Here is a 26,365-nt window from a genome sequence, read left to right as displayed (position 1 = left end):
TCTAACGTTACGTAGAGGATCTAACGTTACGTAGAGGATTTAACGTTACGTAGAGGATCTAACGTTACGTAGAGGATCTAACGTTACGTAGAGGATTTAACGTTTCCTAGAGGATCTAACGTTTCGTAGAGGATCTAACGTTCCGTAGAGGATCTAACGTTACGTAGAGGATCTAACGTTACGTAGAGGATCTAACGTGTCGTAGAGGATCTAACGTGTCATAGAGAATAACGTTTCGTAGAGGATCTAACGTTACGTAGAGGATCTAACGTTCCGTAGAGGATCTAACGTTACGTAGAGGATCTAACGTTACGTAGAGGATCTAACGTTACGTAGAGGATCTAACGTTAACTAGAGGATCTAACGTTAACTAGAGGATCTAACGTTACGTAGAGGAACTAACGTTTCGTAGAGGATCTAACGTTACGTAGAGGATCTAACGTTACGTAGAGGATCTAACGTTTCGTAGAGGATCTAACGTTTCGTAGAGGATCTAACGTTACGTAGAGGATCTAACGTTACGTAGAGGATCTAACGTTACGTAGAGGATCTAACGTTTCGTAGAGGATCTAACGTTACGTAGAGGATCTAACGTTACGTAGAGGATCTAACGTTTCGTAGAGGATCTAACGTTACGTAGAGGATCTAACGTTACGTAGATGATCTAACGTTACGTAGAGGATCTAACGTTACGTAGAGGATCTAACGTTACGTAGAGGATCTAACGTTACGTAGAGGATCTAACGTTACATAGAGGATCTAACGTGACGTAGAGGATCTAACGTTACGTAGAGGATCTAACGTTACGTAGAGGATCTAACGTTTCGTAGAGGATCTAACGTTACGTAGAGGATCTAACGTTTCGTAGAGAATAACGTTACGTAGAGGATCTAACGTTTCGTAGAGAATAACGTTACGTAGAGGATCTAACGTTAACTAGAGGATCTAACGTTACGTAGAGGATCTAACGTTTCGTAGAGGATCTAACGTTACGTAGAGGATCTAACGTTACGTAGAGGATCTAACGTTACGTAGAGGATCTAACGTTACGTAGAGGATCTAACGTTACGTAGAGGATCTAACGTTTCGTAGAGAATAACGTTACGTAGAGGATCTAACGTTTCGTAGAGAATAACGTTACGTAGAGGATCTAACGTTTCGTAGAGAATAACGTTACGTAGAGGATCTAACGTTTCGTAGAGAATAACGTTACGTAGAGGATCTAACGTTACGTAGAGGATCTAACGTTAACTAGAGGATCTAACGTTACGTAGAGGATCTAACGTTACATAGAGGATCTAACGTTACGTAGAGGATCTAACGTTACGTAGAGGATCTAACGTTACGTAGAGGATCTAACGTTACGTAGAGGATCTAACGTTACGTAGAGGATCTAACGTTACGTAGAGGATCTAACGTTACATAGAGGATCTAACGTGACGTAGAGGATCTAACGTTACGTAGAGGATCTAACGTTACGTAGAGGATCTAACGTTTCGTAGAGAATAACGTTACGTAGAGGATCTAACGTTACGTAGAGAATAACGTTACGTAGAGGATCTAACGTTACGTAGAGGATCTAACGTTACGTAGAGGATCTAACGTTTCGTAGAGGATCTAACGTTTCGTAGAGGATCTAACGTTACGTAGAGGATCTAACGTTACGTAGAGGATCTAACGTTTCGTAGAGGATCTAACGTTTCGTAGAGGATCTAACGTTACGTAGAGGATCTAACGTTACGTAGAGGATCTAACGTTACGTAGAGGATCTAACGTTTCGTAGAGGATCTAACGTTTCGTAGAGGATCTAACGTTACGTAGAGGATCTAACGTTACGTAGAGGATCTAACGTTTCGTAGAGGATCTAACGTTTCGTAGAGGATCTAACGTTACGTAGAGGATCTAACGTTACGTAGAGGATCCAACGTTTCGTAGAGAATAACGTTACGTAGAGGATCTAACGTTACGTAGAGGATCTAACGTTTCGTAGAGAATAACGTTACGTAGAGGATCTAACGTTACGTAGAGGATCTAACGTTACGTAGAGGATCTAACGTTTCGTAGAGGATCTAACGTTACGTAGAGGATCTAACGTTTCGTAGAGGATCTAACGTTTCGTAGAGGATCTAACGTTCCGTAGAGGATCTAACGTTACGTAGAGGATCTAACGTTACGTAGAGGATCTAACGTTACGTAGAGGATCTAACGTTACGTAGAGGATCTAACGTTTCGTAGAGAATAACGTTACGTAGAGGATCTAACGTTTCGTAGAGAATAACGTTACGTAGAGGATCTAACGTTACGTAGAGGATCTAACGTTACGTAGAGGATCTAACGTTACGTAGAGGATCTAACGTTACGTAGAGGATCTAACGTTACGTAGAGGATCTAACGTTACGTAGAGGATCTAACGTTACGTAGAGGATCTAACGTTACGTAGAGGATCTAACGTTTCGTAGAGGATCTAACGTTACGTAGAGGATCTAACGTTACGTAGAGGATCTAACGTTACGTAGAGGATCTAACGTTTCGTAGAGAATAACGTTACGTAGAGAATAACGTTACGTAGAGAATAACGTTACGTAGAGGATCTAACGTTACGTAGAGGATCTAACGTTCCGTAGAGGATCTAACGTTACGTAGAGGATTTAACGTTACGTAGAGGATCTAACGTTACGTAGAGGATCTAACGTTACGTAGAGGATTTAACGTTTCCTAGAGGATCTAACGTTTCGTAGAGGATCTAACGTTCCGTAGAGGATCTAACGTTACGTAGAGGATCTAACGTTACGTAGAGGATCTAACGTGTCGTAGAGGATCTAACGTGTCATAGAGAATAACGTTTCGTAGAGGATCTAACGTTACGTAGAGGATCTAACGTTCCGTAGAGGATCTAACGTTACGTAGAGGATCTAACGTTACGTAGAGGATCTAACGTTACGTAGAGGATCTAACGTTAACTAGAGGATCTAACGTTAACTAGAGGATCTAACGTTACGTAGAGGATCTAACGTTACGTAGAGGATCTAACGTTACGTAGAGGATCTAACGTTTCGTAGAGGATCTAACGTTTCGTAGAGGATCTAACGTTACGTAGAGGATCTAACGTTACGTAGAGGAACTAACGTTTCGTAGAGGATCTAACGTTACGTAGAGGATCTAACGTTACGTAGAGGATCTAACGTTCCGTAGAGGATCTAACGTTACGTAGAGGATCTAACGTGTCGTAGAGGATCTAACGTTACGTAGAGGATCTAACGTTACGTAGAGAATAACGTTACGTAGAGGATCTAACGTTTCGTAGAGAATAACGTTACGTAGAGGATCTAACGTTTCGTAGAGAATAACGTTACGTAGAGGATCTAACGTGTCGTAGAGGATCTAACGTTACGTAGAGGATCTAACGTTCCGTAGAGGATCTAACGTTTCGTAGAGGATCTAACGTTACGTAGAGGATCTAACGTTACGTAGAGGATCTAACGTTACGTAGAGGATCTAACATTACGTAGAGGATCTAACGTGTCGTAGAGGATCTAACGTTACGTAGAGGATCTAACGTTACGTAGAGGATCTAACGTTACGTAGAGGATCTAACGTTACGTAGAGGATCTAACGTTACGTAGAGGATCTAACATTACGTAGAGGATCTAACGTGTCGTAGAGGATCTAACGTTACGTAGAGGATCTAACGTTACGTAGAGGATCTAACGTTACGTAGAGGATCTAACGTTACGTAGAGGATCTAACATTACGTAGAGGATCTAACGTGTCGTAGAGGATCTAACGTTACGTAGAGGATCTAACGTTACGTAGAGGATCTAACGTTACGTAGAGGATCTAACGTTTCGTAGAGGATCTAACGTTACGTAGAGGATCTAACGTTACGTAGAGGATCTAACGTTTCGTAGAGGATCTAACGTTACGTAGAGGATCTAACGTTACGTAGAGGATCTAACGTTTCGTAGAGGATCTAACGTTACGTAGAGAATAACGTTACGTAGAGAATAACGTTACGTAGAGGATCTAATGTTACGTAGAGGATCTAACGTTTCGTAGAGGATCTAACGTTACGTAGAGGATCTAATGTTACGTAGAGGATCTAACGTTTCGTAGAGGATCTAACGTTACGTAGAGGATCTAACGTGACGTAGAGGATCTAACGTTACGTAGAGGATCTAACGTTACGTAGAGGATCTAACGTTTCGTAGAGGATCTAACGTTACGTAGAGGATCTAACGTTACGTAGAGAATAACGTTACGTAGAGGATCTAACGTTTCGTAGAGAATAACGTTACGTAGAGGATCTAACGTTTCGTAGAGAATAACGTTACGTAGAGGATCTAACGTTAACTAGAGGATCTAACGTTACGTAGAGGATCTAACGTTTCGTAGAGGATCTAACGTTACGTAGAGGATCTAACGTTACGTAGAGGATCTAACGTTACGTAGAGGATCTAACGTTACGTAGAGAATAACGTTACGTAGAGGATCTAACGTTACGTAGAGGATCTAACGTTTCGTAGAGAATAACGTTACGTAGAGGATCTAACGTTTCGTAGAGAATAACGTTACGTAGAGGATCTAACGTTACGTAGAGGATCTAACGTTAACTAGAGGATCTAACGTTACGTAGAGGATCTAACGTTACATAGAGGATCTAACGTTACGTAGAGGATCTAACGTTACGTAGAGGATCTAACGTTACGTAGAGGATCTAACGTTACGTAGAGGATCTAACGTTACGTAGAGGATCTAACGTTACATAGAGGATCTAACGTGACGTAGAGGATCTAACGTTACGTAGAGGATCTAACGTTACGTAGAGGATCTAACGTTACGTAGAGGATCTAATGTTACGTAGAGGATCTAACGTTACGTAGAGGATCTAACGTTACGTAGAGGATCTAACGTTTCGTAGAGAATAACGTTACGTAGAGAATAACGTTACGTAGAGAATAACGTTACGTAGAGGATCTAACGTTACGTAGAGGATCTAACGTTCCGTAGAGGATCTAACGTTACGTAGAGGATCTAACGTTCCGTAGAGGATCTAACGTTACGTAGAGGATCTAACGTTACGTAGAGGATCTAACGTTCCGTAGAGGATCTAACGTTACGTAGAGGATCTAACGTTACGTAGAGGATCTAACGTTCCGTAGAGGATCTAACGTTTCGTAGAGGATCTAACGTTACGTAGAGGATCTAACGTTACGTAGAGGATCTAACGTTCCGTAGAGGATCTAACGTTCCGTAGAGGATCTAACGTTCCGTAGAGGATCTAACGTTCCGTAGAGGATCTAACGTTACGTAGAGGATCTAACGTTACGTAGAGGATCTAACGTTACGTAGAGGATCTAACGTTACGTAGAGAATAACGTTACGTAGAGGATCTAACGTTACGTAGAGGATCTAACGTTACGTAGAGGATCTAACGTAACGTAGAGGATCTAACGTTACGTAGAGAATAACGTTTCGTAGAGAATAACGTTACGTAGAGGATCTAATGTTACGTAGAGGATCTAACGTTACGTAGAGGATCTAACGTTACGTAGAGAATAACGTTTCGTAGAGAATAACGTAACGTAGAGGATCTAACGTTACGTAGAGAATAACGTTACGTAGAGGATCTAACGTTACGTAGAGAATAACGTTACGTAGAGAATAACGTTACGTAGAGGATCTAATGTTACGTAGAGGATCTAACGTTACGTAGAGGATCTAACGTTACGTAGAGGATCTAACGTTACGTAGAGGATCTAACGTTACGTAGAGGATCTAACGTTACGTAGAGGATCTAACGTTACGTAGAGGATCTAACGTTACGTAGAGGATCTAACGTTTCGTAGAGGATCTAACGTTTCGTAGAGAATAACGTTTCGTAGAGGATCTAACGTTTCGTAGAGGATCTAACGTTTCGTAGAGGATCTAACGTTACGTAGAGGATCTAACGTTACGTAGAGGATCTAACGTAACGTAGAGGATCTAACGTTACGTAGAGGATCTAACGTTACGTAGAGGATCTAACGTTACGTAGAGAATAACGTTACGTAGAGGATCTAACGTTCCGTAGAGGATCTAACGTTACGTAGAGGATCTAACGTGTCGTAGAGGATCTAACGTTACGTAGATAATAACGTTACGTAGAGGATCTAACGTTACGTAGAGGATCTAACGTTACGTAGAGAATAACGTTACGTAGAGGATCTAACGTTCCGTAGAGGATCTAACGTTACGTAGAGGATCTAACGTTACGTAGAGGATCTAACGTTTCGTAGAGGATCTAACGTTACGTAGAGGATCTAACGTTACGTAGAGGATCTAACGTTACGTAGAGAATAACGTTACGTAGAGGATCTAACGTTACGTAGAGGATCTAACGTTACGTAGAGGATCTAACGTTACGTAGAGGATCTAACGTTTCGTAGAGGATCTAACGTTTCGTAGAGGATCTAACGTTTCGTAGAGGATCTAACGTTACGTAGAGGATCTAACGTTACGTAGAGGATCTAACGTTACGTAGAGGATCTAATGTTTCGTAGAGGATCTAACGTTTCGTAGAGGATCTAACGTTACGTAGAGAATAACGTTACATAGAGGATCTAATGTTACATAGAGGATCTAACGTTTCGTAGAGGATCTAACGTTTCGTAGAGAATAACGTTACGTAGAGGATCTAACGTGTCGTAGAGGATATAACGTTTCGTAGAGAATAACGTTACGTAGAGGATCTAACGTTTCGTAGAGGATCTAATGTTACGTAGAGGATCTAATGTTACGTAGAGGATCTAACGTTTCATAGAGGATCTAATGTTACGTAGAGGATCTAACGTTTCGTAGAGGATCTAATGTTACGTAGAGGATCTAACGTTTCGTAGAGGATCTAACGTTTCGTAGAGGATCTAACGTTTCGTAGAGGATCTAACGTTTCATAGAGGATCTAATGTTACGTAGAGGATCTAACGTTTCGTAGAGGATCTAACGTTTCGTAGAGGATCTAACGTTACGTAGAGGATCTAACGTTACGTAGAGGATCTAACGTTACGTAGAAGATCTAACGTTACGTAGAGGATCTAACGTTACGTAGAGAATAACGTTACGTAGAGGATCTAATGTTACGTAGAGGATCTAACGTTACGTAGAGGATCTAACGTTACGTAGAGAATAACGTTACGTAGAGGATCTAACGTTACGTAGAGAATAACGTTACGTAGAGAATAACGTTTCGTAGAGGATCCAACGTTACGTAGAGGATCTAACGTTACGTAGAGGATCTAACGTTACGTAGAGGATCTAACGTTACGTAGAGGATCTAACGTTAACTAGAGGATCTAACGTTACGTAGAGGATCTAACGTTACGTAGAGAATAACGTTACGTAGAGGATCTAATGTTACGTAGAGGATCTAACGTTACGTAGAGGATCTAACGTTACGTAGAGGATCTAACGTTAACTAGAGGATCTAACGTTACGTAGAGGATCTAACGTTACGTAGAGGATCTAACGTTACGTAGAGGATCTAACGTTACGTAGAGAATAACGTTACGTAGAGGATCTAATGTTACGTAGAGGATCTAACGTTACGTAGAGGATCTAACGTTACGTAGAGAATAACGTTACGTAGAGGATCTAACGTTTCGTAGAGGATCTAACGTTACGTAGAGGATCTAACGTTACGTAGAGGATCTAACGTTTCGTAGAGGATCTAACGTTACGTAGAGGATCTAACGTTTCGTAGAGGATCTAACGTTTTGTAGAGGATCTAACGTTACGTAGAGGATCTAACGTTACGTAGAGGATCTAACGTTACGTAGAGGATATAACGTTTCGTAGAGGATCTAACGTTTCGTAGAGAATAACGGTTCGTAAAGGATCTAACGTTTCGTAGAGGATCTAACGTTTCGTAGAGAATAACGGTTCGTAAAGGATCTAACGTTTCGTAGAGGATCTAACGTTACGTAGAGGATCTAACGTTTCGTAGAGGATCTAACGTTACGTAGAGGATCTAATGTTTCGTAGAGAATAACGTTACGTAGAGGATCTAACGTTTCGTAGAGAATAACGGTTCGTAAAGGATCTAGCGTGTCGTAGAGGATCTAACGTTACATAGAGGATCTAACGTTACGTAGAGGATCTAACGTTTCGTAGAGGATCTAACGTTACGTAGAGGATCTAACGTTACGTAGAGGATCTAACGTTTCGTAGAGGATCTAACGTTACGTAGAGGATCTAACGTTACGTAGAGGATCTAACGTTTCGTAGAGGATCTAACGTTACGTAGAGGATCTAATGTTTCGTAGAGGATCTAACGTTTCGTAGAGGATATAACGTTTCGTAGAGGATCTAACGTTACGTAGAGGATCTAACGTTACGTAGAGAATAACGTTACGTAGAGAATAACGTTACGTAGAGGATCTAACGTTACGTAGAGGATCTAACGTTTCGTAGAGGATCTAACGTTACGTAGAGGATCTAACGTTACGTAGAGGATCTAACGTTACGTAGAGAATAACGTTACGTAGAGGATCTAACGTTACGTAGAGGATCTAACGTTACGTAGAGGATCTAACGTTTCGTAGAGGATCTAACGTTACGTAGAGGAACTAACGTTACGTAGAGGATCTAACGTTTCGTAGAGGATCTAACGTTACGTAGAGGATCTAACGTTTCGTAGAGGATCTAACGTTACGTAGAGGATCTAACGTTACGTAGAGGATCTAACGTTACGTAGAGAATAACGTTACGTAGAGAATAACGTTACGTAGAGGATAACGTTACGTAGAGAATAACGTTACGTAGAGGATCTAACGTTTCGTAGAGAATAACGGTTCGTAAAGGATCTAGCGTGTCGTAGAGGATCTAACGTTTCGTAGATAATAACGTTAAGTAGAGGATCTAACGTTTCGTAGAGGATCTAACGTTACTTAGAGGATCTTACGTTACGTAGAGGATTTAACGTTACGTAGAGGATCTAACGTTTCGTAGAGGATCTAACGTTACGTAAAGGATCTAACGTTTCGTAGAGAATAACGTTACGTAGAGGATCTAACGTTACGTAGAGGATAACGTTACGTAGAGGATCCAACGTTACGTAGAGGATCTAACGTTACGTAGAGGATCTAACGTTTCGTAGAGGATCTAACGTTTCGTAGAGGATCCAACGTTACGTAGAGGATCTAACGTTACGTAGAGGATCTAACGTTACGTAGAGGATCTAACGTTTCGTAGAGGATCTAACGTTTCGTAGAGAATCTAACGTTACGTAGAGGATCTAACGTTACGTAGAGGATCTAACGTTACGTAGAGGATCTAACGTTTCGTAGAGAATCTAACGTTACGTAGAGGATCTAACGTTACGTAGAGGATCTAACGTTACGTAGAGGATCTAACGTTTGGTAGAGGATCCAACGTTACGTAGAGGATCTAACGTTATGTAGAGGATCTAACGTTTCGTAGAGGATCCAACGTTACGTAGAGGATCTAACGTTACGTAGAGGATCTAACGTTACGTAGAGGATCTAACGTTACGTAGAGGATCTAACGTTACGTAGAGGATCTAACGTTACGTAGAGGATCCAACGTTACGTAGAGGATCTAACGTTACGTAGAGGATCTAACGTTACGTAGAGGATCTAACGTTACGTAGAGGATCCAACGTTACGTAGAGGATCTAACGTTACGTAGAGGATCTAGCTCAAAGTCTCCAAAAACCATCATTTCTGAAAACTCCGGCCAAAGTGTAGATTTTTCAAACCTCCGTCTTCACGTTTGCTTGTAAACGGAGAGAAACGGACATTTAGGCTTCAGAACGTCACATTATGAGACAGAAACGTCACCAGCGTCATGAGTGACACCTGTGGTTACAATTAGTTTGTAACCGTCAATATTTTCTTGTATTTTACCTGTTTTATATTCTAACGTCACACTTAAAAGTAACTCCACTTCTCTGTCACTCCAAACCAAAGACTCTGGTTCATCTTGGAAGGAACTGGAAGTTACTCGTGTCATTTGTTGATGTTTTTTTCCAGGATTCTGATTGGCTAGCATGACTTTATCTTCTCGTTACACTGCCCCCTGTAGGTTTGGCTGCTCATAGCACCTTAACAGATATTTATGCAGGTTCCTGGAAATGATGGGATTTTTATAAACGTAGAGGGGAAGTATCTGTTTTTGTAAATACTCGTGGAAACGTGGCCTGAGATCCAGCTGGTCTCCAGTCCGGTTCTCCGCCGGTCCCTGGAGACCCGGCTGCTGCTGTGGGAAGAGAAGACAGGAAGTGAGGGGGGAGAGAGTCTGGTTGGGAGTCCAGGGGGGAGTCGGGGGAGTTGGGGGGTTTGGGGGGTTTGGGGGTCGGGGGGTCGTGGGTTCGGCGGCTCCGCCGAGTCCCAAACATCCATCACTCCCTGCTCGTGGAGGACGGGGCTGACGAGAGACGTGTTTACTCTGAGTGTCCGGTTCCTCCACGTCCCTCAGCGCTTCGTCTGTGGAGGTTCCGGATGTGAACGCAGCTGCATTCAGCTAACGTAGCTGCTAACGTGAACTTAAGCCTGATTTAACAGCGTCGAGGCAACGGCGTAGGTTCTGCGTTGGTTTAACGCAGAACCTACGCCGTTGCCTCGACGCTGTTGCCGCGACGCTGTTGCTGTGGCCATCGGTGAGAATGTGTATGAATAAATAATGGTCTAAGGGCCCGATTTACTAAGATCCTAAATAAAGAGTACTAAATTGCGTGTGCACTGAAAAAGTTTGCGCGTGCTGTTGTTGTGTGTTTTGCGGGTGATCAACTAAGATTGCGTGCGTAATTGATAACAGGTGCAAACCTCAGTATTTAAATGAGGTGTTGCGCGTCTTACGGTTTGCGGCGCAAACTTTGCGCCATGGAGAGTCTGGATGGAAAGCAGGATATAGTCGCAAGCGCAAAATGAAATTTGACGAGTTGGAGTTAGAGATATTAGTGGAAGAGGCAAATTGTTGTGCCGTATTCAGCACCCCTGCCGTGAAAAGCACCCCCTCGTATATTCAATGATAAGTAGACCAAGAAAAAAAACAATATATTTATATATACACACTCACACAAACACATACTTAGGAGTTTATATTATATATATTTACAAATATTATGGAAGACAACACAGTAAGCAGGCTATTAATTAATAACATCAATAACCATTTACCCCATTTTTTTTTTTTACCCGAATCCATGAGCGCATTTAAACATGAATCATTAACACAAAACTGGACGCTAAACAGAACGTGACACAGAATGAGAATATCATTTTTGTCAGACGAGGGGGTTCTTTTCACGGCAGGGGTGCTGAATACGGCACAACACCGGGGTATGACTGCAGAACAAGTATAGGCGCACAATGAGAAACACTTTTTTCTCCATGAAAACACGTGATTTATTTATTATCACAAATAAAAAAATGAATGTGCCTTCTGTGGCAACCTTTTGCTGAATAATACTCGATTTAACATTCAAATAAAATATTTCTCCTTCTGCATGTGGAGAATCCTCACCACAAGTTGAGCCATCCCCACCCCAGTCCTCAAATCAGGCACCAACAAGCATCCCTGCGTAATGCTGGGCAGATTAGCATCTTCCTTTTGAACGTATTAAATACAGACGCAATCACAATCCCCGCAATTACTTTCAGGCTTGGTAAATCTCATTGCGTGTGGTAAATGGACATATTTGCATTTTCCCCTCCCAGTATTTAGCGCTTACGCCCCATATTGATTATTCATCAGGGCAAAAGTACTAAATGAACAGCGTGTGCTATTTTGCTCATTTGAGAGACGCAGTCGTCTTTGCACGCTGTTAGTAGATCAGCTGTTAGTAGATCAGCTGTTACTAGATCAGCTGTTAGTAGATCAGCTGTTAGTAGATCAGCTGTTAGTAGATCAGCTGTTAGTAGATCAGCTGTTAGTAGATCAGCTGTTAGTAGATCAGCTGTTAGTAGATCAGCTGTTAGTAGATCAGCTGTTAGTAGATCAGCTGTTAGTAGATCAGCTGTTAGTAGATCAGCTGTTAGTAGATCAGCTGTTAGTAGATCAGCTGTTAGTAGATCAGCTGTTAGTAGATCAGCTGTTAGTAGATCAGCTGTTAGTAGATCAGCTGTTAGTAGATCAGCTGTTAGTAGATCAGCTGTTAGTAGATCAGCTGTTAGTAGATCAGCTGTTAGTAGATCAGCTGTTAGTAGATCAGCTGTTAGTAGATCAGCTGTTAGTGGATCAGCTGTTAGTGGATCAGCTGTTAGTAGATCAGCTGTTAGTAGATCAGCTGTTAGTAGATCAGCTGTTAGTAGATCAGCTGTTAGTAGATCAGCTGTTAGTAGATCAGCTGTTAGTAGATCAGCTGTTAGTAGATCAGCTGTTAGTAGATCAGCTGTTAGTAGATCAGCTGTTAGTAGATCAGCTGTTAGTAGATCAGCTGTTAGTAGATCAGCTGTTAGTAGATCAGCTGTTAGTAGATCAGCTGTTAGTAGATCAGCTGTTAGTAGATCAGCTGTTAGTAGATCAGCTGTTAGTAGATCAGCTGTTAGTAGATCAGCTGTTAGTAGATCAGCTGTTAGTAGATCAGCTGTTAGTAGATCAGCCGTTAGTAGATCAGCTGTTAGTAGATCAGCTGTTAGTGGATCAGCTGTTAGTGGATCAGCTGTTAGTAGATCAGCTGTTAGTAGATCAGCTGTTAGTAGATCAGCTGTTAGTAGATCAGCTGTTAGTAGATCAGCTGTTAGTAGATCAGCTGTTAGTAGATCAGCTGTTAGTAGATCAGCTGTTAGTAGATCAGCTGTTAGTAGATCAGCCGTTAGTAGATCAGCTGTTAGTAGATCAGCTGTTAGTAGATCAGCTGTTAGTAGATCAGCTGTTAGTAGATCAGCTGTTAGTAGATCAGCTGTTAGTAGATCAGCTGTTAGTAGATCAGCTGTTAGTAGATCAGCTGTTAGTAGATCAGCTGTTAGTAGATCAGCTGTTAGTAGATCAGCTGTTAGTAGATCAGCTGTTAGTAGATCAGCTGTTAGTAGATCAGCTGTTAGTAGATCAGCTGTTAGTAGATCAGCTGTTAGTAGATCAGCTGTTAGTAGATCAGCTGTTAGTAGATCAGCTGTTAGTAGATCAGCTGTTAGTAGATCAGCTGTTAGTAGATCAGCTGGCACTTTGGTTTGCGGGTGATGTCAAGTTTGCACACGTTTTTACGCACGCAAACCTTTAGTAAATCAGGCCCTATGAGATTCATTGAATTTAAAGTGCGTTACAAGTTACATTTATTATTACTATTATTATTATTATTATTATTATAAACCAGCTTAAAACTTGACACATTAAAAAAAGGGGAAAAATCTGAATTCCACACGGGTCCTGCTCTGTTTTTATCTCCCCTGTAGAGAAACCAGGTCCTGGTCCTGGTCTACAGGGAGTTCCCCTGTAGACCAGGACCAGGTCCAGACCAGGTCCTGGTCCTGGTTCCTCTGGTCTACAGGGAACTCCCCTGTCTTTTCTCCACGTTTGTTTGTGTTGGCTGCAGGAACCGGTCCGACCCGCCGGTTTCCGGGCCGGGTCTATATTTAGACCCAGACTCTGCGGTTCTGGTTCAGGATCTGGACCTGCAGGACCAGTTCCAGAACCAGAACCAGCTGGTTTCCGGGCCGGGTCTATATTTATCCCAGACTCTCTGGTTCTGGTTCTGGATCTGGACCTGCAGTTCCAGATCCAGAACCAGAACCAGCTGGTTTCCGGGCCGGGTCTATATTTAGACCCAGACTCTGCGGTTCTGGTTCAGGAATGTTAACGGCGGTTTTACGGGCTGCTGGTTCACATTTAGAGCTTTAGGCGGTTCAGCGGCCCACGTAGCCGGCCCCGCCAAGCCCGGCCCACCAGAACCACCAGAACCAGCCCAGCCCGGCCCCCCAGAACCAGCAGAACCAGCAGAACCAGCAGAACCGGTTCTCTCTCCGTCTGGATCAGCCGTCTCTGAATCTGTGAGTTTCTCTGTTCGTCTCTGGAGTCTAAAGGGTTTCTGGGGGGGGGCTGGTTCTGGTCCTGGTTCTGGTTCTGGTCCTGGTCCTGGTTCTGGTCCTGGTTCTGCAGGGACACGAGGAAGCGTCTCAGGTCTGTTGTTTCCGTCTCTTCATGAATGGGAGGTTTGTGTCGGCTCTGGCTCGAGGCGGGTCAGCGGTTCTGGAGGGGGTGGGGGTTCTGGTTCTGCTCGCAGCGGGTCAGCGGTTCTGCTCTCGTTCTCCGTCTGGGACTTTCATCTGGTTCAGGCTCCTTTTTAAAGTGACAGGAATGAACCTGAACCTGGACCCGGTTCTGGTTCTGGTTCTGGTTCTGGTTCTGGTTCTGGTTCAGCCTCCCAGATGTTTCCAGATGTGGAGCGGATTAGCAGCTGCGCCGTCGTCACGCGGCTGCAGCTGTGAATACAATAAAAGTCAAAGTTCAAGCAGAAATAAACGGAGCTGATCTGTAAAGACGTGAAAACGGATAAAAAAGAAAAATCAGAAACTCCATAAAGTCACAAATTTCCGCAAGACCACGTTTTTTTAACGTTCGAGTATAAATTCATCAATTAAAGTACCATTTTTTCCTTTTTTTTACCTGAAAATTGTCAACATTTCTAACAAAAACTCAGAAATTTGGAGGAAAAACAGAAACCTGAAACCTGGACCGGTTCTGGACCGGTTCTGGTTCTGGTTCTGACAGGAATCAGCAGGAGAGACCACGTCTCTCCAGTGTTAGCGTCGCTCCATTGGCTACCTGTAAAATTCAGAATCCAATTTAAAATTGTATTACTTGCATATAAAGCCCAAAACGGCTTAGCTCCGCATTATTTACAAGACCTGATAGAGCCTTATGTTCCTGGCAGAGGTCTCCGTTCTCAGAGTGCAGGTTTACTCGTAGTTCCTAGAGTATCTAAATGTAGATTTGGAGGGCGGGCGTTCTGCTATCAGGCACCATTACTATGGAACCAACTTCCAATCTGGGTTAAGGAGGCTGACACCACCTCCACCTTTAAAACTAAACTTAAAACCTTTCTGTTTAGTAAAGCCTATAGTTAGTGTTTAGTAAACCTGCGAACCCCCCACCCCCGGTCATCCCGCTGCTGCGTTTCTGATCAAACATGCTGGTGATCAGGAGATTGATCAGGAGATTGATCAGGAGATTGATCAGGAGATTGATCGTAGTTCTGCTGATTCAGGTCCTGGAGACGTCGGACTTCTTTCCCAGAATTCTCTGGGATTTGTTATGTAGTTTTTAAAGTTTATAAACAAACCTGACTTCTAATCTAAATGCTAGCTAGCTAGGCGTTTAGCATCTTTATGCCCCCACCTAGTTCTGGTCCTGGTTCTGACCCGTGTGTCTCTCCTCCACCTGGTCCTGATCCTGATCCTGGTCCTGGTTCTGGTTCTGGTTCTGACCCGTTCTCTTCTCTCGGCAGGTTTACCTCATCAACGTCACCTACTCCGACAACACGTCCCACGTCGTCTACCGGCGGTACAGCAAGTTCTTCGACCTCCAGGTAACAACCTCCTGGTTCTGGTCGGGTTCTGGTCGGGTTCTGGTGGGGTTCTGGGCGGGTTCTGGTGGGGTTCTGGTCGGGTTCTGGTCGGGTTCTGGTCGGGTTCTGGTCGGGTTTTGGTCGGATTCTGGTCGGGTTCTGGGGCTGGACTGGACCTGGACTGGACCAGGGCCATCCAGGTTCTGGTCCGGTTCTGGTGGTGGAGAAACAGCAATGATACTGATAAGGAACACGAGGAAGAATAAACCATGTCATCTGCGTATGGAATGATTAAGATGACAGGATATCACCATGGAGACGGAGGTGGTAGTTTCATCAGTTCTAGGCTGCGTCCCAATTCTCCCCCTCGCCCTCGTTTTCTTCCCTAACCCTAACTTTTGCGCGTTCCCGTGAAGGTAGTGGTTCCAATTCCTCTTTTCACCAAGGGGGAGGGGGCATAACGAGGGCGAGGGGCTGAGAATAGCCCCTTCAAATCGAGGGATTTCAGATGCTGACTTGGCGAGCGAGGGGGTATGAAAATTTCCCAGAATGCTTTTCGTCGTCATTTGCGGACTGAATCAAAAAAAAAACATGGCGGACATTTCTTATTTTTTTGTGAATAAAATCAATATTTTGAGTTAGTTTCTGCATAAAAATGAGTTTTGATTACATTCCCAGTTACAAACCAATATTTTACTTTCATAATATTCACTCAGTGAATGTACATAATCACTTTTTTGTCCGTTGTTCGCTAAGATCGCGCCGGAGTAAAGGCTGTTAGGTTAAGCCGTAGGCTACGTAACCTACGCCGTAGGCTACGTAAGCTACGCCGTAGGCTACGTAAGCTACGCCGTAGGCTACGTAAGCTACGCCGTAGGGTACGTAAGCTACGCCGTAGGGTACGTAAGCTACGCCGTAGGCTACGTAAGCTACGCCGTAGGCTACGTAAGCTACGCCGTAGGGTACGTAAGCTACGCCGTAGGGTACGTAAGCTACGCCGTAGGCTATGTAAGCTACGCCGTAGGCTACGTAAGCTACGCCGTAGGCTACGTAAGCTACGCCGTAGGGTACGTAAGCTACGCCGTAGGGTACGTAAGCTACGGCGTACGCTACGTAAACTACGCCGTAGGCTACGTAAGCTACGGCGTAGGCTACGTAAGCTACGGCGTAGGCTACGTAAGCTACGCCATAGGCTATGTAAGCTACGCCGTAGGCTACGTAAGCTACGCCGTAGGCTACGTAAGCTACGGCGTAGGCTACGTAACCTACGCCGTAGGCTACGTAACCTACGCCGTAGGCTATGTAAGCTACGCCGTAGGCTCTGTGTCGATTTGACTCGCCGACCGAAGGCAAACAGGCAGACTCGTCTCAGAGAAATAGAGAGAAATAATCCTGTGACTCGTCAGATTTGTTTTGGATGTTTCTGATATAATAGTCTTCAGAAACCACAAAGTAATCCAGCTGTTATCTGGGTAATTTACACACTTTCAGATAAAGTTGCCGAAGATCACGCCAGAATAAAGGGATTTATGGTTCCGCGTTACACCAACGCAGAGCCTACGGCGGAGGTTACGTACCCTACGCCGTAGGCTCTGCGTTGGTGTAACGCGGACCCAAGCTCCGGAGCCGGCAGGCAGAAATCTTGAAATTTCAGAGCAAATTTCTTAACAGGCGTTATTTGGATAAACTGAGCCCAGGTTGGGGATCTTAAGGTTACCTTTATGCCTGAAAAAATATTCAAACTTAATAAAGTGCCATATTAACAGCGCTACAGCTGAAATTAAAACAGCTTTTGGCTCTCTGCTTCCTGATCAGGGTAGGGATGAAAACAAGGGGTAGGGGGAGAAATGGGACAGGCACCTGGGCCAAGTGCCCTAGATCTCAAGTGCCCTAAAATCTCCCCCTTCTTTTTTAGGGGTTAGGGAAGAAAAGAAGGGCGAGTGTAGAAAAGAAGGGCGAGTGGAGAAAAGAAGGGCGAGTGGAGAAAAGAAGGGCGGGTGGAGAAAAGAAGGGCGAGTGTAGAAAAGAAGGGCGAGTGTAGAAAAGAAGGGCGAGTGGAGAAAAGAAGGGCGAGTGGAGAAAAGAAGGGCGAATGGAGAAAAGAAGGGCGAGTGGAGAAAAGAAGGGCGAGTGGAGAAAAGAAGGGCGAGTGTAGAAAAGAAGGGCGAGTGGAGAAAAGAAGGGCGAGTGGAGAAAAGAAGGGCGATGGAAGAAAAGAAGGGCGAGTGGAGAAAAGAAGGGCGAGTGGAGAAAAGAAGGGCGAGTGAAGAAAAGAAGGGCGAGTGGAGAAAAGAAGGGCGATGGAAGAAAAGAAGGGCGAGTGGAGAAAAGAAGGGCGAGTGGAGAAAAGAAGGGCGAGTGGAGAAAAGAAGGGCGAGTGTAGAAAAGAAGGGCGAGTGGAGAAAAGAAGGGCGATGGAAGAAAAGAAGGGCGAGTGGAGAAAAGAAGGGCGAGTGGAGAAAAGAAGGGCGAGTGAAGAAAAGAAGGGCGAGTGGAGAAAAGAAGGGCGATGGAAGAAAAGAAGGGCGAGTGGAGAAAAGAAGGGCGAGTGGAGAAAAGAAGGGCGAGTGGAGAAAAGAAGGGCGAGTGTAGAAAAGAAGGGCGAGTGGAGAAAAGAAGGGCGAGTGGAGAAAAGAAGTGCGAGTGGAGAAAAGAAGGGCGAGTGTAGAAAAGAAGGGCGAGTGTAGAAAAGAAGTGCGAGTGGAGAAAAGAAGGGCGAGTGGAGAAAAGAAGGGCGAGTGGAGAAAAGAAGGGCGAGTGGAGAAAAGAAGGGCGAGTGGAGAAAAGAAGGGCGAGTGGAGAAAAGAAGGGCGAGTGGAGAAAAGAAGGGCGAGTGTAGAAAAGAAGGGCGAGTGGAGAAAAGAAGGGCGAGTGGAGAAAAGAAGGGCGAGTGGAGAAAAGAAGGGCGAGTGGAGAAAAGAAGGGCGAGTGTAGAAAAGAAGGGCGAGTGGAGAAAAGAAGTGCGAGTGGAGAAAAAAAGGGCGAGTGGAGAAAAGAAGGGCGAGTGGAGAAAAGAAGTGCGAGTGGAGAAAAAAAGGGCGAGTGGAGAAAAGAAAGGCGAGTGGAGAAAAGAAGGGCGAGTGGAGAAAAGAAGGGCGAGTGAAGTTGAATTGGGATTGGGCCCTAGTGATCGGTTCGTTGGTTCTGGTGATCAGTTCGTTGGTTCTGGTGATCGGTTCCTTGGTTCTGGTGATCGGTTCGTTGGTTCTGGTGATCGGTTCGTTGGTTCTGGTGATCGGTTCCTTGGTTCTGGTGATCGGTTCGTTGGTTCTGGTGATCGGTTCGTTGGTTCTGGTGATCGATTCGTTGGTTCTGGTGATCGGTTCATTGGTTCTGGTGATCGGTTCCTTGGTTCTGGTGATCGGTTCCTTGGTTCTGGTGATCGGTTCCTTGGTTCTGGTGATCAGTTCGTTGGTTCTGGTGATCGGTTCGTTGGTTCTGGTGATCGGTTCATTGGTTCTGGTGATCGGTTCGTTGGTTCTGGTGATCGGTTCGTTGGTTCTGGTGATCGGTTCGTTGGTTCTGGTGATCGATTCGTTGGTTCTGGTGATCGGTTCGTTGGTTCTGGTGATCGATTCGTTGGTTCTGGTGATCGGTTCGTTGGTTCTGGTGATCGGTTCGTTGGTTCTGGTTCTGGTGAGAACGACCCTGGCTGGGGTTTAGTTTCCCATCAGCCATTGCAGCAGCAGCTCTCTGGCCAGGAACCGGTTCACCAGCAGCACCGGCTGGTACCAGGTCTGAGGTCCCAGACGGGTTTGTTCCAGTTTCCGTTCTGTTTCCAGAACTTATTTCCTCTTTCCAGGACTTTGGTCTGTTTTCTTCTCAGTTTTATTCCAAGCGTAAGGTTTTTCCGCCAACGCCCTGCCAGCTGCAGCTGCAGCTGCAGCTGGCATCCCATAATCCATCCCATAATCCCGTCGTCCTGGAGACCACGTGGTTCTGCTGCTGGTTCTGCTGGGCGACGCCTGGCAGAACTTTGTAGTTGTAACGTTTCCCCCCAACGTGAAGAGTCTGGTCCTGCTGTGCTTTTATTCATTTTATTTTATGTTATTTGGACCAATACTTTAATACTTGAATACTTTTAAAAGTACCGGTGGGTGAAAACAGAACTGTTTTAACTCCGGGTTTCTCTGCCGCCCCCTGGTGGAAACGTACCGGGGTACCAGGGGCATTCAGGACCAGACCAGAACCCCCAGGTCCAGCTGGATCCAGACCAGACCCCCCCCCCCGGTCCCGGACACCAGGGGATCGGGTTCCACTCTGGAATAATGTGCCGGTCCTCCCAGGGGGGGGTCGGGCCCGGGACCAGATACCGGGTTATATTTAGAACCCAGGAATCCCCCCCCCCCCCCTCCCCCCCCGGACACCCGCCTGCTGGAAACCTGACACCGGACCGGGTCCAGGTCTGGTTCTGTCACGGTCCAGACCCGGTCCAGTCCCCTTACAGCGTATCAACCCTCCGTCTCCATGGAAACGGTGGGGGATCACATGCTGCCATGAGTCTCCGGTCTCGGGTTTTTCCAGAAACCTCCACGTCGGTGACCCAGAGCCCGGGGGGGGTCACATGACCCGGACAGGAAGTGAGGCTTCACCCCCCTGGTCACATGACCCGGACAGGAAGTGAGGCTTCACCCCCCTGGTCACATGACCCGGACAGGAAGTGAGGCTTCACCCCCCTGGTCACATGACCCGGACAGGAAGTGAGGCTTCACCCCCCTGGTCACATGACCCGGACAGGAAGTGAGGCTTCACCCCCCTGGTCACATGACCCGGACAGGAAGTCCCCCCCCCCCCCCCCGGTTGTTGCAGCTCCTCTCATAAAGCCTCTATTGTTAGATCAGTTCTACTGAGACCCCTCTGGGACCAGGACTCTGGTTCTGGATCTGATCTCTGTGGGGGACAACAGTCCACCGGAGTGGAATCCCTGGGGGAACCCTGGTCCCCCCAGACCCGGTCCCCCCCAGACCCGGTCCCCCCCAGACCCGGTCCCCCCCAGTCCACACAGATCCGGTCTACATTGATCCGGTCTACAGGGACCACCCCCAGGTCTGCGTGGTCCTGGTACCCCCCCCGGTGGTCCTGGTACCCCCCCCGGTGGTCCTGGTACCCCCCCCAGGTCTAGTACCCCCCCCGGTGGTCCTGGTACCCCTCCAGGTCTGGTTCCCTGACGGCAGCGTGACGGGTTTCCACCTGACCTCACTGGTCCAGCAGCTCCTCACCGTCCAATCAGGTCCCTCCATCTCCCTGAGCCGTTACCATGGAGACAGAGAAGAAGAAGAGAAGAAGAGAAGAAGAGAGGAGGAGAGGAGGAGAGGAAGAAGAGAGGAAGAAGAGAGGAAGAGGAGGAGCAACCGTTTATTTATTTACTTCTTTTCTTTCCCTTCTTGAGGAATCTGAAGGATCGATTTAAACTTTGTTCTGTAAAACTAGAACTAGAACTGTTTCTGCTCCAACATGATCAGACTGTTATTGATTGATTGGTATGGATTGATTGGTATGGATTGATTGGTATTGATTGGTATTGATTGATTGGTATTGATTGATTGGTATTGATTGATTGGCATTGATTGATTGGTATGGATTGATTGGTATTGATTGGTATTGATTGATTGGTATTGATTGATTGGTATGGATTGATTGGCATTGATTGATTGGCATTGATTGATTGGTATTGATTGATTGGTATTGATTGAGTGGTATTGATTGATTGGCATTGATTGATTGGTATGGATTGATTGGTATGGATTGATTGGTATGGATTGATTGGTATTGATTGGTATTGATTGATTGGTATTGATTGATTGGTATGGATTGATTGGTATTGATTGATTGGTATGGATTGATTGGCATTGATTGATGGTATTGATTGATTGGTATTGATTGAGTGGTATTGATTGATTGGCATTGATTGATTGGTATGGATTGATTGGTATGGATTGATTGGTATGGATTGATTGGTATTGATTGATTGGTATGGATTGATTGGTATTGATTGATTGGTATGGATTGATTGGTATTGATTGGTATTGATTGATTGGTATTGATTGATTGGTATGGATTGATTGGTATTGATTGATTGGTATGGATTGATTGGTATTGATTGATTGGTATGGATTGATTGGCATTGATTGATTGGCATTGATTGATTGGTATTGATTGATTGGTATTGATTGAGTGGTATTGATTGATTGGCATTGATTGATTGGTATTGATTGATTGGTATTGATTGATTGGTATTGATTGATTGGCATTGATTGATTGGTATGGATTGATTGGTATGGATTGATTGGTATTGATTGATTGGTATGGATTGATGGTATTGATTGATTGGTATTGATTGATTGGTATTGATTGATTGGTATTGATTGATTGGCATTGATTGATTGGTATGGATTGATTGGTATGGATTGATTGGTATTGATTGATTGGTATTGATTGATTGGCATTGATTGATTGGCATTGATTGATTGGTATTGATTGATTGGTATTGATTGATTGGCATTGATTGATTGGTATGGATTGATTGGTATGGATTGATTGGTATGGATTGATTGGTATTGATTGATTGGTATGGATTGATGGTATTGATTGATTGGTATTGATTGATGGTATTGATCTCTGGACCCGGTAAAGAACTAAATCCCCCGATCTGTGGATGGAACTAAACGTTTCTGGTTCTGGTTCTGGTTCTGGTTCTCCCACAGATGCAGATCCTGGACAAGTTCCCCATCGAGGGCGGACAGAAGGACCCGAAGAAGAGGATCATCCCCTTCCTGCCAGGTGATAGTCTGACCCCTTCCTGCCAGGTGATAGTCTGACCCCCGCATTACCCACATTACCCGCACTAGCGTTAGCGTTAGCAGGTGGTAGTCTCATGAGTGACCCGGTGGCGCGTTAGCGGCTGATACCGGGGGGATCAGCTGCCAGACCGGCACCACCGATGATCCGTCTCCCTGAACTTTTCCCTGAACTTTCCCTGAACTTTTCCCTGAACTTTTCCCTGATCTTTTCCCTGAACTTTTCCCTGAACTTTCCCTGAACTTTTCCCTGAACTTTTCCCTGAACTTTTCCCTGAACTTTTCCCTGAACTTTTCCCTGAATTTTCCCTGAACTTTTCCCTGAATTTTCCCTGAACTTTTCCCTGAACTTTTCCCTGAATTTTCCCTGAACTTTTCCCTGAACTTTTCCCTGAATTTTCCCTGAACTTTTCCCTGAACTTTTCCCTGAAATTTTCCCTGAACTCTTGCCTGAACTTTTCCCTGAACTTTTCCCTGAACTTTTCCCTGAACTTTTCCCTGAACTTTTCCCTGAACTTTTCCCTGAACTTTTCCCTGAACTTTTCCCTGAACTTTTCCCTGAACTTTTCCCTGAACTTTTCCCTGATTTTTTCCCTGAACTTTTCCCTGAACTTTTCCCTGAACTTTTCCCTGAACTTTTCCCTAAACTTTTCACTGAACTTTTCCCTGAACTTTTCCCTGAACTTTTCCGTCTCCTCCCTGAACTTTTCACTGAACTTTTCCCTGAACTTTTCCCTGAACTTTTCCCTGAACTTTTCCGTCTCCTCCCTGAACTTTTCCCTGAACATTTCCCTGAACTTTTCCCTGAACTTTTCCCTGAACTTTTCCGTCTCCTCCCTGAACTTTTCCCTGAACATTTCCCTGAACTTTTCCCTGAACTTTTCCCTGAACTTTTCCCTGAACTTTTCCCTGAACTTTTCCTTGAACTTTTCACTGAACTTTTCACTGAACTTTTCCCTGAACTTTTCCCTGAACTTTTCCGTCTCCTCCCTGAACTTTTCACTGAACTTTTCCCTGAACTTTTCCGTCTCCTCCCTGAACTTTTCCCTGAACTTTTCCCTGAACTTTTCCCTGAACTTTTCTTGAACTTTTCCCTGAACTTTTCCGTCTCCTCCCTGAACTTTTCCCTGAACTTTTCCCTGAACTTTTCACTGAACTTTTCCCTGAATTTTCCCTGAACTTTTCCCTGAACTTTTCCCTGAACTTTTCACTGAACTTTTCACTGAACTTTTCCCTGAACTTTTCCCTGAACTTTTCCCTGAACTTTTCCGTCTCCTCCCTGAACTTTTCCCTGAACTTTTCCCTGAATTTTCCCTGAACTTTTCCCTGAACTTTTCCCTGAATTTTCCCTGAACTTTTCCCTGAACTTTTCCCTGAACTTTTCCGTCTCCTCCCTGAACTTTTCCCTGAACTGTTCCCTGAACTTTTCCCTGAACTTTTCCCTGAACGTTTCCGTCTCCTCCTCCAGGAAAGATCCTGTTCCGGAGGAGTCATGTGCGCGACGTGGCCATGAAGAGGCTGCGCTTCATTGACGATTACTGCCGGGTAAATATGTCCCCTCTGACCCCGACCCCTGACCCCCCGACCTCTGACCTCTGACCTCTGACCCCGGAGCATCTGATTCCTGTTAGAGAGAAAGGGAGACACCTGTCAATCAGGAATAAGAGAATTACCGTATCGACCTGATTATTAGACGACCTGATTATTAGACCTGATTATTAGACCTGATTATTAGACCTGATTATTAGACCTGATTATTAGACCTGATTATTAGACCTGATTATTAGACGACCTGATTATTAGACCTGATTATTAGACGACCTGATTATTAGACGACCTGGTTATTAGACCTGATTATTAGACGACCTGATTATTAGACCTGATTATTAGACGACCTGATTATTAGACCTGATTATTAGACCTGATTATTAGACCTGATTATTAGACCTGATTATTAGACCTGGTTATTAGACCTGATTATTAGACGACCTGATTATAAGACGACCTGATTATTAGACCTGATTATTAGACCTGATTATTAGACGACCTGATTATTAGACCTGATTATTAGACGACCCTGATTATTAGACTTGATTATTAGACGACCTGATTATTAGACCTGATTATTAGACCTGATTATTAGACGACCCTGATTATTAGACTTGATTATTAGACGACCTGATTATTAGACCTGATTATTAGACCTGATTATTAGACGACCCTGATTATTAGACGACCTGATTATTAGACCTGATTATAAGAAGACCCTGATTATTAGACTTGATTATTAGACGACCTGGTTATTAGACGACCTGATTATTAGACGACCTGATTATTAGACGACCTGATTATTAGACGACCTGATTATTAGACGACCCTCTTTTTCAAGACTCCAAATTCAATTTTCATACAGAAAGTAATGACAGTACATCTGAAACAAATGATTATAACAATCTATTGGAGAGAAAAAGCCTGTTATTTTGCCTCATTAAACCATCATGTTGAAGTTTCATCATAACTTCTCCTCAGCTGCCGTTAACCTGCCGATCTTTTCTCCAGATTAGAGAAACTACGTTTCTTCACTTTCTGTTCTCTTCTCCTATTTTCTTCTCTATTTTTATTTGTATTCTTGGTTCAATGGTTACTTTGTCCTGGGGAGTTCAGCATTTACAGATCTCTGGCTCCATCTAGTGGTGTGATGGTGTAACAGATCTCTAGTGGTGTGATGGTGTAACAGATCTCTGGCTCCCTCTAGTGGTGAGATGGTGTAACAGATCTCTAGTGGTGTGATGGTGTAACAGATCTCTGTCTCCCTCTAGTGGTGTGATGGTGTAACAGATCTCTAGTGGTGAGATGGTGTAACAGATCTCTAGTGGTGTGATGGTGTAACAGATCTCTGTCTCCCTCTAGTGGTGTGATGGTGTAACAGATCTCTAGTGGTGAGATGGTGTAACAGATCTCTGGCTCCCTCTAGTGGTGAGATGGTGTAACAGATCTCTGGCTCCCTCTAGTGGTGTGATGGTGTAACAGATCTCTAGTGGTGAGATGGTGTAACAGATCTCTAGTGGTGAGATGGTGTAACAGATCTCTGGCTCCCTCTAGTGGTGAGATGGTGTAATGTCTAGATCTGAATGGAAAACGACCAACACTTTTTCAGTCTGATTTACATGAAAAAAACGCCGTCTGATATTCAAGCCAATACGGTAAATAAAAAGGTCTGGAGGTCAGAGGTCAGGTGGAGGTCAGGTGGAGGTCAGGTGGAGGTCAGAGGTCAGGTGGAGGTTAGAGGTCAGGTGGAGGTCAGAGGTCAGGTGGAGGTCAGAGGTCAGGTGGAGGTCAGAGGTCAGGTGGAGGTCAGGTGGAGGTATTCACCTCTCTTCCCCCCCCCCCCCCCCCCTTCCAGGCGTTGGTCCGTCCCCCCCCCCAGATCTCCCAGAGTGAGGAGGTTTGGGTGGAGGTTAGATGGAGGTCAGGTGGAGGTCAGAGGTCAGGTGGAGGTTTAGGTGGAGGTATTCACCTCTCTTTTCCCCCCCTCTTCCAGGCGTTGGTCCGTCTCCCCCCCCAGATCTCCCAGAGTGAGGAGGTTTGGGTGGAGGTCAGGTGGAGGTCAGGTGGAGGTCAGGTGGAGGTCAGGTGGAGGTCTAACAGCTGTTCTCTGACCTTTGACCCCCCAGGCGTTGGTCCGTCTCCCCCCCCAGATCTCCCAGAGTGAGGAAGTTCTGCGCTTCTTCGAGACGAAGGTGGAGGACGTCAACCCGCCCGTGGAGTGAGTGTCGTCGCCGTAGCAACCGTTGTCAGGGTGACTCCTGTCACCGTAGCAACAGTGTCGTCAGGGGACAGGAAGTGAGGTTTTAAAATGAAGGATGGTTGGATTGATGGATGGATGGATGATGGATGGATGGATGGATGGATGGATGGATGATGGATGGATGGATGATGGATGAATGGATGGATGGATGGATGGATGATGGATGGATGGATGATGGATGAATGGATGGATGGATGAATGGATGGATGGATGATGGATGGATGGATGGATGGATGGATGAATGGATGGATGGATGGATGATGG

The 26,365-nt window shown here is 44.8% G+C and overlaps 1 protein-coding gene across 7 annotated transcripts in view; it reads left to right on the top strand.

Annotated features, from left to right (window-relative positions):
- LOC133445824 (SH3 and PX domain-containing protein 2A-like) overlaps positions 1-26,365 on the top strand; it is an 89,997-nt gene that overhangs the window by 5,228 nt on the left and 58,404 nt on the right. For 6 of the 7 annotated variants that reach the window (XM_061723427.1, XM_061723788.1, XM_061723519.1 and 3 more), the window contains exons 3-6: positions 15,437-15,517; positions 22,201-22,276; positions 23,762-23,838; positions 25,968-26,059. In XM_061723427.1, coding sequence (XP_061579411.1) covers positions 15,437-15,517; positions 22,201-22,276; positions 23,762-23,838; positions 25,968-26,059 — 326 coding nt within the window. Of the gene's footprint in view, positions 1-13,914; positions 13,980-15,436; positions 15,518-22,200; positions 22,277-23,761; positions 23,839-25,967; positions 26,060-26,365 lie in introns of those variants that run through there. The other variant, XM_061723878.1, reaches the window with a different exon arrangement.

This window comes from Cololabis saira, chromosome 1 (genome assembly GCF_033807715.1).
Source record: "Cololabis saira isolate AMF1-May2022 chromosome 1, fColSai1.1, whole genome shotgun sequence".
Classification (NCBI taxonomy): Eukaryota; Metazoa; Chordata; class Actinopteri; order Beloniformes; family Belonidae; genus Cololabis; species Cololabis saira.
Note: the sequence above shows the minus strand (reverse complement) of the source record. Positions and strands in the feature narration are given on the sequence as shown.